The sequence below is a fragment of the Mesoplodon bidens genome (genome assembly GCF_964165515.1).
Source record: "Mesoplodon bidens genome assembly, chromosome: 8".
Lineage (NCBI taxonomy): Eukaryota > Metazoa > Chordata > Mammalia > Artiodactyla > Ziphiidae > Mesoplodon > Mesoplodon bidens.
Genome location: NC_138165.1, coordinates 32,483,911 through 32,498,146, shown reverse-complemented (window position 1 = coordinate 32,498,146; position 14,236 = coordinate 32,483,911). Strand labels below are relative to the sequence as shown.

General features: G+C 34.4%; 1 protein-coding gene across 1 annotated transcript in view; it reads right to left on the bottom strand.

Moving 5' to 3' along the window:
* SCN1A (sodium voltage-gated channel alpha subunit 1) overlaps positions 1–14,236 on the bottom strand; it is a gene marked incomplete at both ends in the record, with an annotated part of 86,258 nt that overhangs the window by 58,613 nt on the left and 13,409 nt on the right. Inside the window, 8 exons of the mRNA XM_081241748.1 lie at positions 1,038–1,244; positions 1,906–2,047; positions 2,590–2,653; positions 6,099–6,368; positions 7,398–7,489; positions 9,208–9,336; positions 10,863–10,943; positions 13,036–13,187. Coding sequence (XP_081097874.1) covers positions 1,038–1,244; positions 1,906–2,047; positions 2,590–2,653; positions 6,099–6,368; positions 7,398–7,489; positions 9,208–9,336; positions 10,863–10,943; positions 13,036–13,187 — 1,137 coding nt within the window. The remainder of the gene's footprint in view (positions 1–1,037; positions 1,245–1,905; positions 2,048–2,589; positions 2,654–6,098; positions 6,369–7,397; positions 7,490–9,207; positions 9,337–10,862; positions 10,944–13,035; positions 13,188–14,236) is intronic.

Genomic DNA, 14,236 nt, shown 5'->3' with positions numbered 1-14,236 from the left:
CAATCAAATTTATGGAAGGTGATAAAATCCCTTCCTTACCCCTCCACAATACTCTATTCAGAAGACGGAGAAGGGAGGGTCAGAAGTTTCGGCTAAGCAAGACAAGATGTTCAGTTCTCCAAAGACCATCCCCGGCTTCTTTAAGTCGGCACTGGTTCTTGCTGGCCACATGGTCATGGGATGAAAACAATGCTTTTTGATCACAACTTGTACTAGCCCTAGGTAGGCACTCTGATTCTTATCATTGTTCCAAGAGTACTCTCAATACAAGGACTCTTGCAAATAAATTAATACTCCCCAAACAACTTTCTTCTTTAGTAAAGACAGTGAGTTTCAATGCTGAACGGAAAGAGTAAGGAAAGATGGAAGTGATAAGAAGGGCATTTGATTGTACTGTGAGTACTGACATCTCACTACAAGAACAAGTAATTCTTAGGTTCCCTGATCTCCATAAAAATTGGTGACTTTCATATGCTTATTGGATACTGCTGTATCAGAGAACATTACATTATTTGATCACTTTCTTATTTATGTAAGAAAGGCAATTGAGCAACCACATTAAAAGACAACATAGTTTTGGTTAAAGAAAGTAATAGACAATCTTCTAAGAAGCACATGAACATCTTTTTATATAATAACCAATAAACTTTTTTCTAAGAAAAGATGATTTCTTAGGATTTTCTTCTAATGCCAGTGTATTCATTCAGTAAGTTTCTCACCTGAGAAGACCCCCAAATCACATCTTCCCTTGTATTCTAAAAATTTTAAGATGATTAAAATAGCATGAGAGAGTTCTATTGTGGTCCATATTGTAAACATCTTAGAATAATTAAACTAAATGACTTATAGATGATCAAAACAATGTAGAAATCCTTACTAATCCCCTATACTACCAGCTTCTCTTAAGTACAAACAATTATCTCTCTCACTTTCTCTCCAGTATTTTTGTGACAACCAAAACAATAAAGAAGGTTTGTACCATGAGACAGGACATATTTGATTTGGTGAATTTACCTGAGTTGATTTGGTGAATTTACCTGAGCTGCTTCCTGTTGCTTTTTAAGCTGTTCAAGCATCTGCTGAAATTCAGCCTCTTTCTGTTCTGCCTCTTCTAAGGTGGCCTGATTCTGTTCCTCATAGGCCATGGCTACCACAGCCAGGATCAAATTTATTATATAGAATGAGCCCAAGAAAATGACTAGCACAAAAAATATCATGTATGTTTTTCCAGCAGCACGTAATGTCTGAAAATAAGAACACCAGAATTATTTTTTTCAATATTATTTCACTAACGGGTGGCTTTACCTGTCTCCAACTTACTGTGTGTCTTATAGGACTCTGATATAAATAATAATTATGATGTTCATAGCCCCTCCTACCTCGTTGACTGTCTGTTTCTTTAACATCATCCTCTTCCTTCTCCCCTAACTCATGCATTCAACATTCTGATGTGTAGGAGGGAATTCTTGGATTTATCAGGAATAAAGCAGAGTCAAATAAAGTACCATGGAGATCTCCATCAAAGAGCTGAGGCTTTGAATAAAGTTAAGGAAGAGACCAAAGTTATCCTTCTACATCTGCTTGTTCATTTTCATCACCTGCCACCTGAAGGATGATACTTGAGCGGGTAAACAGAGTTGAGGGGAATATATGCCTTCTGTTTAGGAGGATCTGTGTCTGGGAAGGGTGGGAAATAGGTTTTGAGCCAAGGGGAAATGAGAGAGAATTGCTGCTCCTGGCATTGCTATGCTTAATATGTGTTATAATCAATAGGGTAAAGAAAGTCAAATCTGATTTTAAGCTCTGCTCTTTCCACCATATTATGGTGTAGTTTGGATTTCATAACTAAGCTGGTTTTCTTATATACTTCCAATTAAACACAATATGTGTCTCTTCAGGTCTCACCAGTTGGTAAAGATTTTCCCAGAAGTCCTGAGTCATCAGTCGAAACAGGGACAAAAAAGCCCAACTGAAGGTATCGAAGCTTGTGTAGCCATAATTGGGATTTCTACCAGCTTTCACACACATGTATCCTTCTGGACATTGGCTGTAAACGTGGCAAAAGAAAGTATTATAAGAAATTCTGCTGTCTTTTTATTCTGGTAGAGTGCTATACTTATGATATTGTCTAGCCAGGAAGATTTGCTATTTCAAAGGATAAAAGTATGATAAATAAGCAATTAATACATTTCCCAACTTTTGACTTAACATAATTTTACTATCCACTTGACATCATCATTAAAATATTGCATAGCATTTCTAGTAATATTTTACAAAACTATTTTCTGTTGGTAATTAGTGTGTTAACATATGTCTAGTTCATTTTCCTACCATGGATAATCCAGAGTCGTCTCATAGCTCACATATACTCATCTAAGGGAAACAGCATTAGAGCTAAAGTATAACTTCTTGTTTTATGAAACATGAAAGCTTGTCTAATATTTAAATAATCCCTCACCTTATAAATAACCTTAATTATAGTAAATTAGTATGAATAAAGTTACTTGGCTGTTATCCATCAGTTTGTACAAAATAAGAGAAAACACACACACACACACACACACACACACACACAAATGATTGTCTCACCCAGCATCTGAGCTATTTCCACACAGTAGTGCATCTGAAAAACCCTCCAGAAAATAATGATATCCTGTTTAGGAAAAAAAGTCACATGATGAATATTTGCATGACATTGCAAAATGAGAATAAGATCAGGCCGCTCTTTTAAAGTTCATAATTTTAAGTACATTATTATAATTTTAAATACATTATTATAGCTTTAAATACATTATATAATTTATTCAAAGGCACAATATTATTCCCTCTAAATATTAGATATTATATTAAGGAGATTGGATACTTAGCTAATAGTACAAAGCATTTGTTGTTTATGAATGTAAAATTAGTGATAATCACAGGTACTAACATAGTATTTAAAAAGGTATCAGTGTTTTTTGTTTTTTTTTACGGTACGTGGGCCTCTCCCATTGCGGAGCACAGGCTCCGGACGTGCAGGCTCAGCGGCCACGGCTCACGGGCCCAGCCACTCGGCGGCATGTGGGATCTTCCCGGACCGGGGCACGAACCCGTGTCCCCTGCATCAGCAGGCGGACTCTCAACCACTGTGCCACCAGGGAAGCCGGGTATCAGTGTTTTTTTTACCCTCCTCATGAAAAATAAAAATTTCATTCTGTAAAAGTAGGTAAGAATGACAGGGATTTCTTTGCTTTCTCAAAACAGCTACATATTTCAAAATAAAGGGATTTTAACTTTTCTGAACTGTCTTCTGTATTTTTTAACACTTTATAAATGACTAATAATTAATTATAATTTACATTCTACCAACTTATAGAATATATCATAGGCAGCTTATAGTAAAAGATGCATAAATCATGTCAACTGCTAAAACAAGTGAAATAAAAAATAATTTTAAATATTGTACTAAAGCTAAAATAATTATTATAGGTGAATATTTCATTATCTCAAAGTTTTCTGTCTCTGGCAAATTCGTTAGATTCTTTCAACGTCCTGTTGAAGTGTCACTTCCTCTGTGAATTGTTCCTTGATAGCTTCTACTTTCTTCCCACTTAAAGACTGACAAAATTAAGAAATCCTCTTACTGTGCTACCAGTAACATGTATAGCCATTATTATTACATTCACTGTCTTATATTGTGATTATTTGCTTACAAATACTGTTCCTCCTTGAAAAAAAATGTCTAATCATTAATTATTTCCATATTACTAGTGTTTGGGACCTAGTAGCCTTTCAATAAAGTTTATTGAATTAATAAGTAAAGGGATGACAAAAAGAGAAACACATGAAATTAAAGAGTCATTTTGCAAAAAGGACAATTTTGGATTTTGTAGGAAAAATATTTTCTAGATGCTAAATTTTCTGAGAAATTTACTCTATGTATAGTTCTGTAAGAGATACAAAAATACATAATGGAACTATTTTAATCTTCAATGTCTTTACTTCTCTGAACATAAGAAAATTAAGATACAATTTCTTAACTTTTAAATGAAATTAAACAATGTGAAAGGAATATGACAGTTTCTAGATAAATTTTCTTTTAATTTATTTATTTTTGGCTGTGCTGGGTCTTCGTTGCTGTGCGCAGGCTTTCTCTAGTTGCGGCTAGTGGGGGCTACACTTTGTTGAGGTGCGCAGGCTTCTCATTGCGGTGGCTTCTCTTGTTGCGGAGCATGGGCTCTAGGTGTGTGGGCTTCAGTAGTTGTGGCTCACTGGCTTCAGCAGTTGTGGCTCAGGGGCTCTAGAGTGCAGGCTCAGTAGTTGTGGCGCACGGGCTTAGTTGCTCTGCACGTGGGATCTTCCCGGCCCAGAGTTTGAACCTGTGTCCCCTGCATTGGCAGGTGGATTATTAACCACTGCGCCACCAGGGAAGCCTTGGACAAAGTTTTGATACCAGATATTTATAAGTGAAGTTTTGTCCATTAAACTCACTGTTCTAGAAGTTTAATCTGAAGAAAATATAACTTTCAGTCATAATGTTTATCTTTAATTTTAATAAATTTAATTTTCTATTACTTTCAAAAATAAACCATTTTATTTATATTTGCATTTAGTTTAAAATAATCTTTGTTCAACAAATGGAATATTATTAGAGAAAATGATAAGAAGCAGATTTTTAGGGCTGAAAATAGTCTCAGATATTCTTGACTTCTTTTATTTCGAATGTAACAAAAATGGAGTCCAATAAATTTTCCCTAGAGTGAATAAATCCTAAATGACATCCTCATAATCAGTTCCTTGATCTTAGACTAAAACAACAACAACAACAAAAAAACAGATTTCAGGGAGTTGGTGACAGCAGTGGGCTTATAAGGATCATGTGAGGTGAATAAGGGACATTTCATGTATTCCTCTGACGTGTACTTTTCTTAAGGCATTTTTCTTAATCCAGCGATTTACAATTATTTGCAAATTATTTGTTGGCATGTCACTAACATCATGGAAGTGTTCATCTGTATCAACCAAGGTATTTTCCAGATCTATAACTATAAAAAGACACTGATTAGTTTTTTTATTATGCTATCATTACTTTAAGAATTATCAAACCACCAGTAAGTAAACTTTATGACTAATCCTACTTCTTCCACATAACCAGTCACTAAGACTTTCTTTCTTCTTTGATTTTTTCCCTAAGAATTACTCATCACCTTAAAATAATAGATACAGCTATATTTAAGCACATCTAGAGTCTAAGTCTTATATATTTAATATTTTCCTTTAAAAGGACATGCCCTTTCATGAGTCATGTTCTTTCTCTCTGCTTTTGAAATATTGCTACTGGCAGATGCTAAAATTATATGATAGAAAAAGAAATGGTTAATTTTATTGTCACTTTAAAAAGAGGATATCAGGCCAATTATTTTTTCATCCTTCTAGAGTAGACTATTTAAGCATTTGAGTATTTTGTCTAAACTCTTGAAATAAAGATAAACTGATTCTCATAACTTCACAGTTTTATGACATTTTAAATTTCTCTCTCCTAAACGTTGATTCTCATTTCCTTCTCTTTGATGTAATACTACTTTTAATTCTTATTCTACAAATGTAAGAATAATGTTAACCTTTAGGTCTCACTTGCTTTCCATAACACAACAATAAAAATAACCTGGTAAACTATAGCACCCTGGAATCATGTGCCATCACCATTATTTTCCCAGCATCCTGTGCACTTTCTGGTACATAAAACACATTCTGCAATTAGTGTTTAATGGGTTGCATTTGCATAATACTTTGGAGTTTACAAGGGTTTTCAAATACTTTATGTCATTTGATTGTCTCAAATGAGACAATATACAGCATTGTACACTGCGATGAGAAGAATGTACAGCAACCCAATATCCTAAGAAAATTTCTTTCAAGCTGAATTTTTCAGCCTCCCGTAGGGTTATCAATAAAATAGTTATCATAGTTATCAGTAAAATAATTAAATGTATGTGCAAACCATTGGAAGGTGATTAAGAGATCACAACCTGTTATGAAATCATTTAAAAAATTTTCCATGCCTAGATGGAAAGATGATCAACAATGAAAAAATAAACCTACATAACAGTAATTCTTACTTGAATCTTGAATATATGATTTCCAGTCAAACTCAATGAGAGTTTCGTTTACAAGTGTGCCATTGTAATTCACAGTTATATTCTTCTCTACACTATGTTCCTCCAGGGAAGCATTGGTGGGAGGCCATTGTACACATTTGTTCCGCAGGTTGCCCATAAAGAGCTGCAGCCCAATCAGTGCAAACACGCTCAGACAGAACACAGTCAGGATCATGACATCTGAGAGCTTTTTCACAGACTGGATCAGGGCCCCTACGATGGTCTTCAGGCCTGAAAGAAAGAAGGTTATTAATATGAAGACTTAGAATGTCTGAAATACCAAAAGCTTCACAAAATTTTCTTGAAAACATACACTCCATGAATAAGTGCGAAAATGATTGCAATGCTAGTGGGAGAGCAACATTTCATGGAAGGCTGAAGTGCTTATGGAAATAAACTCTGGAAATGTAAAAAAATCTAAACCATGAAATGAAGATCCATATCCCATTAGGTTGGGAGAAAATAGCTGGAAGTTCATGGTCTTCACAAAGCCTCTATTAAGGTCTTGTATTTCTCCGTTTTGCTGATGAAACTTGCCCTATACTTCCTTTCATTGGGGCCAGTTGTCAGTTCTATAACAAATTACGTGAATAAAAATATTTTAAAATTCCTATTCATAAGTAGGAAAGGTTTTGCTATAAAACTGGAAGTGGTTTGGAGTATAATTGCACTTTAGGATAATAACTCCTTGGGGAGTTCCCTGGCTGTCCAGTGGTTAGGACTTGGCACTTTCACTGCTGTGGCCCGAGTTCAATCCTTGGTTGGAGAACTAAGATCCCGCAAGCTGCATGGCATGGCCAAATAATAATAATAATCCTCCATGCAGACCCATGCTACTCTTTATTATCTTATTCCCTTCTCTTTTTAAGCAATATTAAGATTTACATTGTATATACATTGTCATCAATGCCTAAAATGAACAAGAAATTACAGACTGGTACATTTGATATGGAACAAATCCTTGTTATGACTGATGTGGAGAAAAAAACCGAGGACATCTCTAAATGCAAATCACATAGACTGTATATTACAGTGTCTCATGAAAGAAATTGTTAAGCTCCATGGCTGATGAAAAATGTGAAAATATAAAATTTTATGTTCAAATAATGAGTCATTTTCTGAGTAACACCCAATTTTGATAATTATGATTTTGAGGATTTTAATGAGTATGACCCCTGATTTTCTGTAATGCTGAATGTCAAGAAAAGAGATGGTTGCTGAAAAAAACATGACCGGTGAGCCTCAGTGTTTAACCCTCACCTGGAATGACTGAAATTGTTTTCAGTGCTCGGAGAACTCTGAATGTTCTCAATGCGGAGACATTGCCCAGGTCCACAAACTCTGTCACATATCTGTAATAGGGAGTTCACACACAAACACAATAACAGAATACAAAGAAAGAGCTGTAGGTGCAAGGATCCTTATGCTTTACACTGATCACTTCTTACCTGGAATTACAGATATAGTTTTCAAAGCTCTCAAGACTCTGAAAGTCCAAAGAGCTGAAAAATTGCCTAGGCTTACAAATTCTGTTACATACCTGTAGAATTAAATCACAGTATTCAAGATTTAAGCAGGATTTATATTATTTGCTTGTGTCTTTTATAAAGACCTTCTTGGTGATTTTGAATGATAATATTGTAAGTAACAATTTAGAAATTAGGGTTTATCACTATGGTTTTCTTTACTCAGATAATTTAAGGCTGTTAACTAGATGTAAACTTCATAATGTACGCAGTCCTGTTGCCATTTCAAAAAGCAATAAAATCGATATCATGTATAATTTAGGAGAATTAAGTAAAAAGAAAATAATTCTTGGCTATAGTTTCATGGAATTAGTTTTTAAAAAAATACATGAAACTCATGAAATCATCCAAGAGAAATTTAGACAGATTGACTTATTGCCTATCTGTATGTGATCAGGATTTCCTAGTGTAACTCTTAAGTGAAAGCTAGGCAAATTATGAACGATATTTTATGGGGGCCCAATGGTTACTCCTGCCATTACTGCTATTTTATTCTCAAGAAACAGTAGCCCCAGTATGCCTTCTTCTGAGCTGTGGCCAGAGAGAATGGTGAGGAATCATCCTGACTAGATATGGAATTAAGATGAGATAGGCAGCATCCGTAGCCCTGAGAATATCAGCACCATTTCTCCTCTGCCCAACCATCCACCTCCTTACACCTGTAAGAGGCCAAGAATGTCAGCTCCTGAAGGATGAGAGTGAATTGTATTGGTCCACCTTCCTCTACACTCTAATTTTACCTACTGCTGAGTGGCTTTCTGTTACTTTTCTGAGTGTCTTCTTCCTCGGGGAAGAATATTACTAGACAAAGAAAAAAAATAAGCAGGACTGCAGAAATTGTGCATAATACTGAGTGTATCTGGATGGGAAATAAGGATAAGAAGGTTAATATAAAGAAAAAGGTGAAGAAAATTATAAAGGGAAAAAAGAGGGAAGAAAGGAAAGGGATCAGGTAAGATATAGGAAGAGGCAGAGAGAGCGTGTTTGTTTATATGTCTTAATTATCAATTGACTGATAAAATAATTTAATATTAAATACATAATATATTAACTACCTTATTTTTTCTATTAGTTTGATTTGTAAGAATATTTTGATGTTTATTTTCTATTATTCTACCAAATAAGCTGGGGAGAGTGTGTGATGTGGGTAAGGTCAATGGAAATCTGTAGGGTCAGCAGAATTGTTTTTGGCTGTAATTTTAAAAAGTCGTTTTCACAGATGTATTATGAATACACTTATGCTTTCATATTAGGGTGTGTGTGTGTGTGTGTGTGTGTGTGCACCTGTTGAAAAAGCAGCACATATGAAATTTGCTGACAGATGTTTGTTACATGTGAAAATTGTAATTTCAATTACTGCAAAGCCTTTATGCCAAAGTGAAATGCCACTTTGACCTCTGTTGTGCTAAATTAAAATCCAGAGCTTAAATATATAAATCACACTGAAATATTCTACAGTTAAAGCAAGCTTATTCTTTAAAAGCATGAGCACTTATAGAAGCCAAAATATAGTCTCTTTTGAAGCTTCCAAGAAAGGCACTTACGCAAATGTAATGACAGTGAAGTCAAGCCAGTTCCATGGGTCCCGAAGGAAGGTAAAATCTTCTAAACAGAAGCCCCTTGCAATAATTTTTATAAGTGATTCAAAAGTATATATTCCTGTGAAAGTGTACCTGGAGACAAGTATCCAAAAAGAATGGATAAACTAATCATTTTCTTTCACAGCAATTTCAATTACTTGTCACTCCATTAGGGGAATAGATGAATATTATAAAACGTATCTAAGCAAGTTACTATTATTTTCAAGGAAATAAAACATAGCCGTAAATTTAAATTCAACTCCCTAACACATGAAGAGTTGGCTTTAAATTGTCCTAAGATTAGGGTGAGAACCACACACTGTATAAAGTGTATCTGAAATGTCTTAGTATTGACATACATGAAGAGAGCCTCTGAGAATTACCCAGTACATTCACATGATGGAGTAGCTGATCAACAATACTGCAGAAGCATAAAATGATTTTCCTTTAGAAAGTAAAAAAACTCAATTTCAGCCATGTTTTATGAATGAGGGAACATTGACAAATTAGTTTCAAGTTTTTCTCTTTCTTTAAGATAAGCTCGGTTAACTTACTTGGAAAAAAGAATTTTGTTAACATCAAAAGTGGGTAAGTTTAATTAAGGTCATAAGAGGTGAAAATTTAGTTTAGAATAAAATACTGAGTCTTAGACTGGAAACTTAGATGTTTTCAAAATTTAAATCTTCTACTCAGTTTAAATGAGCAGAAATTTCGATACTTCCGAGTAGAAACTTAGATGTTTCCAAGGTTTTAATCTTCGACTCAGAAGTTGGAGAATGAAATCATGGCAACTAGGGCAACTTGAGACCTGTGGGTCTCACATGGTAGCTTTAATACTTTAGAACTCCTTTGTATATAAATTTTTAATTTTCTTCAGAATTTTTATCCCTTTTTTGATTGGGTCCAACCTGGAAGTTTCCAGGAAGGGAAAAAGCCCTTGGAAACACCCCCGTGGTGGTTGTTTTAAGGGTCAGCAGGCACAGAGCAATACTGGCTACCACGTTGGCCACGCAAGCAGACTCAGCGGTATTTATCACACATCTGGCCACTCTGTCCTCTAAAGTATCCCAGAACAGAGCCCATCAATACAGTTAGTAATGCATCTGGTTTCTGAAAATCCTACCCTAACTTTCACTTCGGTTAGCTTAGCCCTCAGTCAATTAAATTTTCAAGTTTGAAAATCCCAAATTTTGTGGGCTCTTTTTTTTCAGCAAATATTTTGGTGACCACATTTGAAACTGATATAGGCCTGGCATGGAGTGGATGTGTCTGATGGAAGTGAAAACTTTGTGAGGCTCAATATTATCCTTTTAGGGCAAGTGTAAGACTCACTGAATTCATCTGGAAATGAACTGGAACCAAGGTCTACTATACTGGTTCCTTTCTGTGAGTACTTTCATCATATTTGCTTTGGTCACTGTAGATCCTACAGGAAAAGTGGCGAGTGTCCAGGAATGATGGGCTTCTGGTAACCATCAAGTATACGTGAAGGAGAGAGATTAAATACTAAATACATATATATAGATATAGAGATATGTCTATATGTCTGTATGTCTATTCATCTATACACACACATATACATACTCACGTAGGTCGCTTAAAACTTAAGCTGAACTTACTCTACATTCTTTGTCCAGTCAGGAGGGTTACTCATTGTCATAAACACACAGTTCGTCAAAATAGTGCACATAATTAGCATGCTGAATAATGTAGGTCATTGTTAAGGAACACACAAAAGAAAACCCAAATCCATGTATCATATTACATAAAACTAACATTGAAAAGCTCAACCTTCAGTTTGGCCAGGACTCAGGGACAAATACCCTATGGGCAAGTCATCTAATCTCTTTAAATTTCATTTTTGTCATCCATAAAATTTGGATAATAATATCACCCTCACAGAGTGGTTGTATAGATTAAGTGAGATAATGTATGAGAAAGCTTTATAAAAGTATAAAGTGTGGCTTTTGCTACTATTATTAAATCAATCTATTTACCTCCCAGAAGACTTTAGGGGGAAAACTGTGGGCACTTTGGAGTGGTACAGTTTTTGAGCAGAGAGCACTGACTTGAACTAATTTAATTGATTAAAATAGTAAATTGTTGAGGAAGGCACATCCTTGCAGAATTGTAATTTCTTAAATACATGTGATACAATATAGTTGAATACATTAAAATTTATATAGTTAAAGTACAGCATGGTGTTAAGGGTTGGGTTGCTTATTTCAGCTGAGTTTGTAAACGTGTAGCAGCACTGGATAAGACTGAAAGTGAATATTCCTCAAGGCCATGACTTAATATGATGTGAATGTAATTAAAATTCAACATAAAGGTGATCTTAGCAACATAAAAGTGACTTGGACAAGTCACTCAGCCTCTCTGTGCCATGGAAGCTTCTTGTATCTCTACTGAATTTTATACAGTGGAGCTAATCAGGTATGGAACTCATAGTTTGAGGTACAGATTAAATGGGTTAATATGTGTGAAGTACTTGGAACAGGTCTGTATATTAGTAGACATGATCTAAGTGTTAGCTAAAACCAACGACTAACTATGACATAACAGAATTATGGAGCTGAAAGGGACCTTAAAAAACAACTGTTTAATCCCTATAATTTAGAAATCAGAGAAATAATGCGTAAGCTCTAAAGAAATTAGATAACTTGGCCACAGACTAAAACACAGGTTTCTTACTTTCACATCCAGTATTCTTTCCACTACAGTTTACTGCCAAAGCAAAAATTTTCCGTATATGAAAAAGAAAGTTTTCATCAAATGACCACATGATGGCACTAGGAACACAAACTAGGATGAGGAAACCTCCATAAATGTAAAAACCCCGAACATATAAATTTTGTGTTTCAAATCTTTGATTTTTAATAATACCGTATTTATACCATAAGGAATCTCTTGCTAACAGTTTAGAAATAGAACGGATTTTTAGGTTTTAAAATCTTTTTTCAAAAAATCAGGTAGTGTAAGTTTATGATAATTATAACAGTATTTCTATATTTATTATTGCCAAAGTCATCAAATGAGACATAATCAGAAGTGAAGGTTTTTGCCAATGAATATGAACAGATGAATTTAGTTGCAGAAGCCTTTTTTAACACCAATGAGAATCTTAAAGCCAAATCCCTAAAGACCACTTGGAAATACAATCTTAGCGTCTTTCATTAACTTCCAAAGCCTTTACTAAGCAATCAGTTTTGCTCGGCAGAGTCATAATTCAATGACTTAAATTTGAAATTAAGCCAATATTTCAGTACTTCCTCACAGATTTCATTAGGAAAGTTCAAAAACTAGCGAAATATTGGCCAAAGCCCCCTGATCTTCTCCCATGGAAAATATGCTTAAAGGTTAATTCTAAGGTACACTAAAATGCTTTGTATTATAGATAGCTCTGTATTGGCTCTGGCTGTAAATTTTTTGCTATTATATCACTATTCACTGCAAATTCTAGAAAATTAGAAACTTTGTACCATATCTTAAAAATAAATATGGCTATTTTACACTAGATTTGTAGGACTTGATACATATAAGTGTTTTTAAAAAGATATATATAATGTTAAAGACTTTGATGTATAATATATATTTGAAAGATATATATATATATAGTACATATATAATATTAAAGACTATGTAAGTTTCAGTGACATCTATGTAATAAATTTTAAGAATAAGGCTTATATGAACAAAGAAAATACAAAATGAGAGTGATAAAACCACAGAATATGGACATTTCCCAAGTTAATTTTATATTTAGCTACAAAGTATTTATAGATTATGTACTAATAGCTAATACTGATCGCATGAAAAGGATATGAATGTACCAAAATCTTAATAGCTATTTTCCTAAGAGGATTGAAGGGAGTTAAAATGTACAGGGCAGAGGTGGCACTGAACCGGAAGATGGCCTTCCCTTTATTCAATACTATAAAAGTCTGTAAGATAGGAACACATAGAAGTATAAAAGTATAAACCATTTAAACTCTATTACCCACCTTCTATCATTTGTCAAAATGAATTATTCCAATGTTGCAACTTTCGATGTGCACCATGAAGACAAACTGTTACTGGATCTCTTCTTAACTAGAGACAACATCCAATGGTATAACTCACATTTGACTTGATACTTACCTGCAATTTTATCGTATATAAGACAGTTAGCCAAGATAAGTTATTTATTTTCTTAATATTTTAAATATATGAGTTAAAGGAAAAAGTCTCAAATGGGTGCACGTATCATTTCATTCTACAGATCTTAGGACACTACATTCCTTTTACAGAGATTTCAGCTTTTCCACTTTAAATATCTTGAAAATTAATGCTCTGGAATGCAAAATCATTCAGTAAAATAAATAATATTTTTGAAATCAATATTCTTTTACCATTTCTGCTTATAAAATAAACATTATCACTCTATTTATAATAGGAAATAAAAACAGCCACCATCAAACCCAGTCTTGGGTTAGATGGATGTAATCCAATAATTGATTTCTGGAGGCCAAGCTCCCTGGAGAGTATCTGTTGACCAGGAGTGCTAAACTCTGTATTGGGATTTCTGAGTTAGCTGACACACTGAATTCTAGTCCCAACTGGCTGCCTATTTCATGTAGTGTTTTCTTAGAGGAAAAGCTCAAAGCTCCTGCAGAATCTAGGATCCATGGATGTGAAAAAAACTGGCATTCTAAAAATTAGACATATTTGAGCACAATTAGCAGTGTGATACACATACAATCGTGTATCAAGGATTCTGACTCAGTGTTTCCTAAGACCTTTATGTACATTCATATTGGGGGGAGTGGAACCCATTTCTCTATGAAGAACATATCTTGAGAAGGGAACTGCAAATCTTCTAAATTTAAACCCCATTCTTCAAAAATACTGTTTTTCTGACTGAGGACACATATCTGTGTAGATCACATTATGACATAGCAAGCATTAACCTTATATTTACTTTCTACTAAAAATCTTTGACAAGGGTTTATTC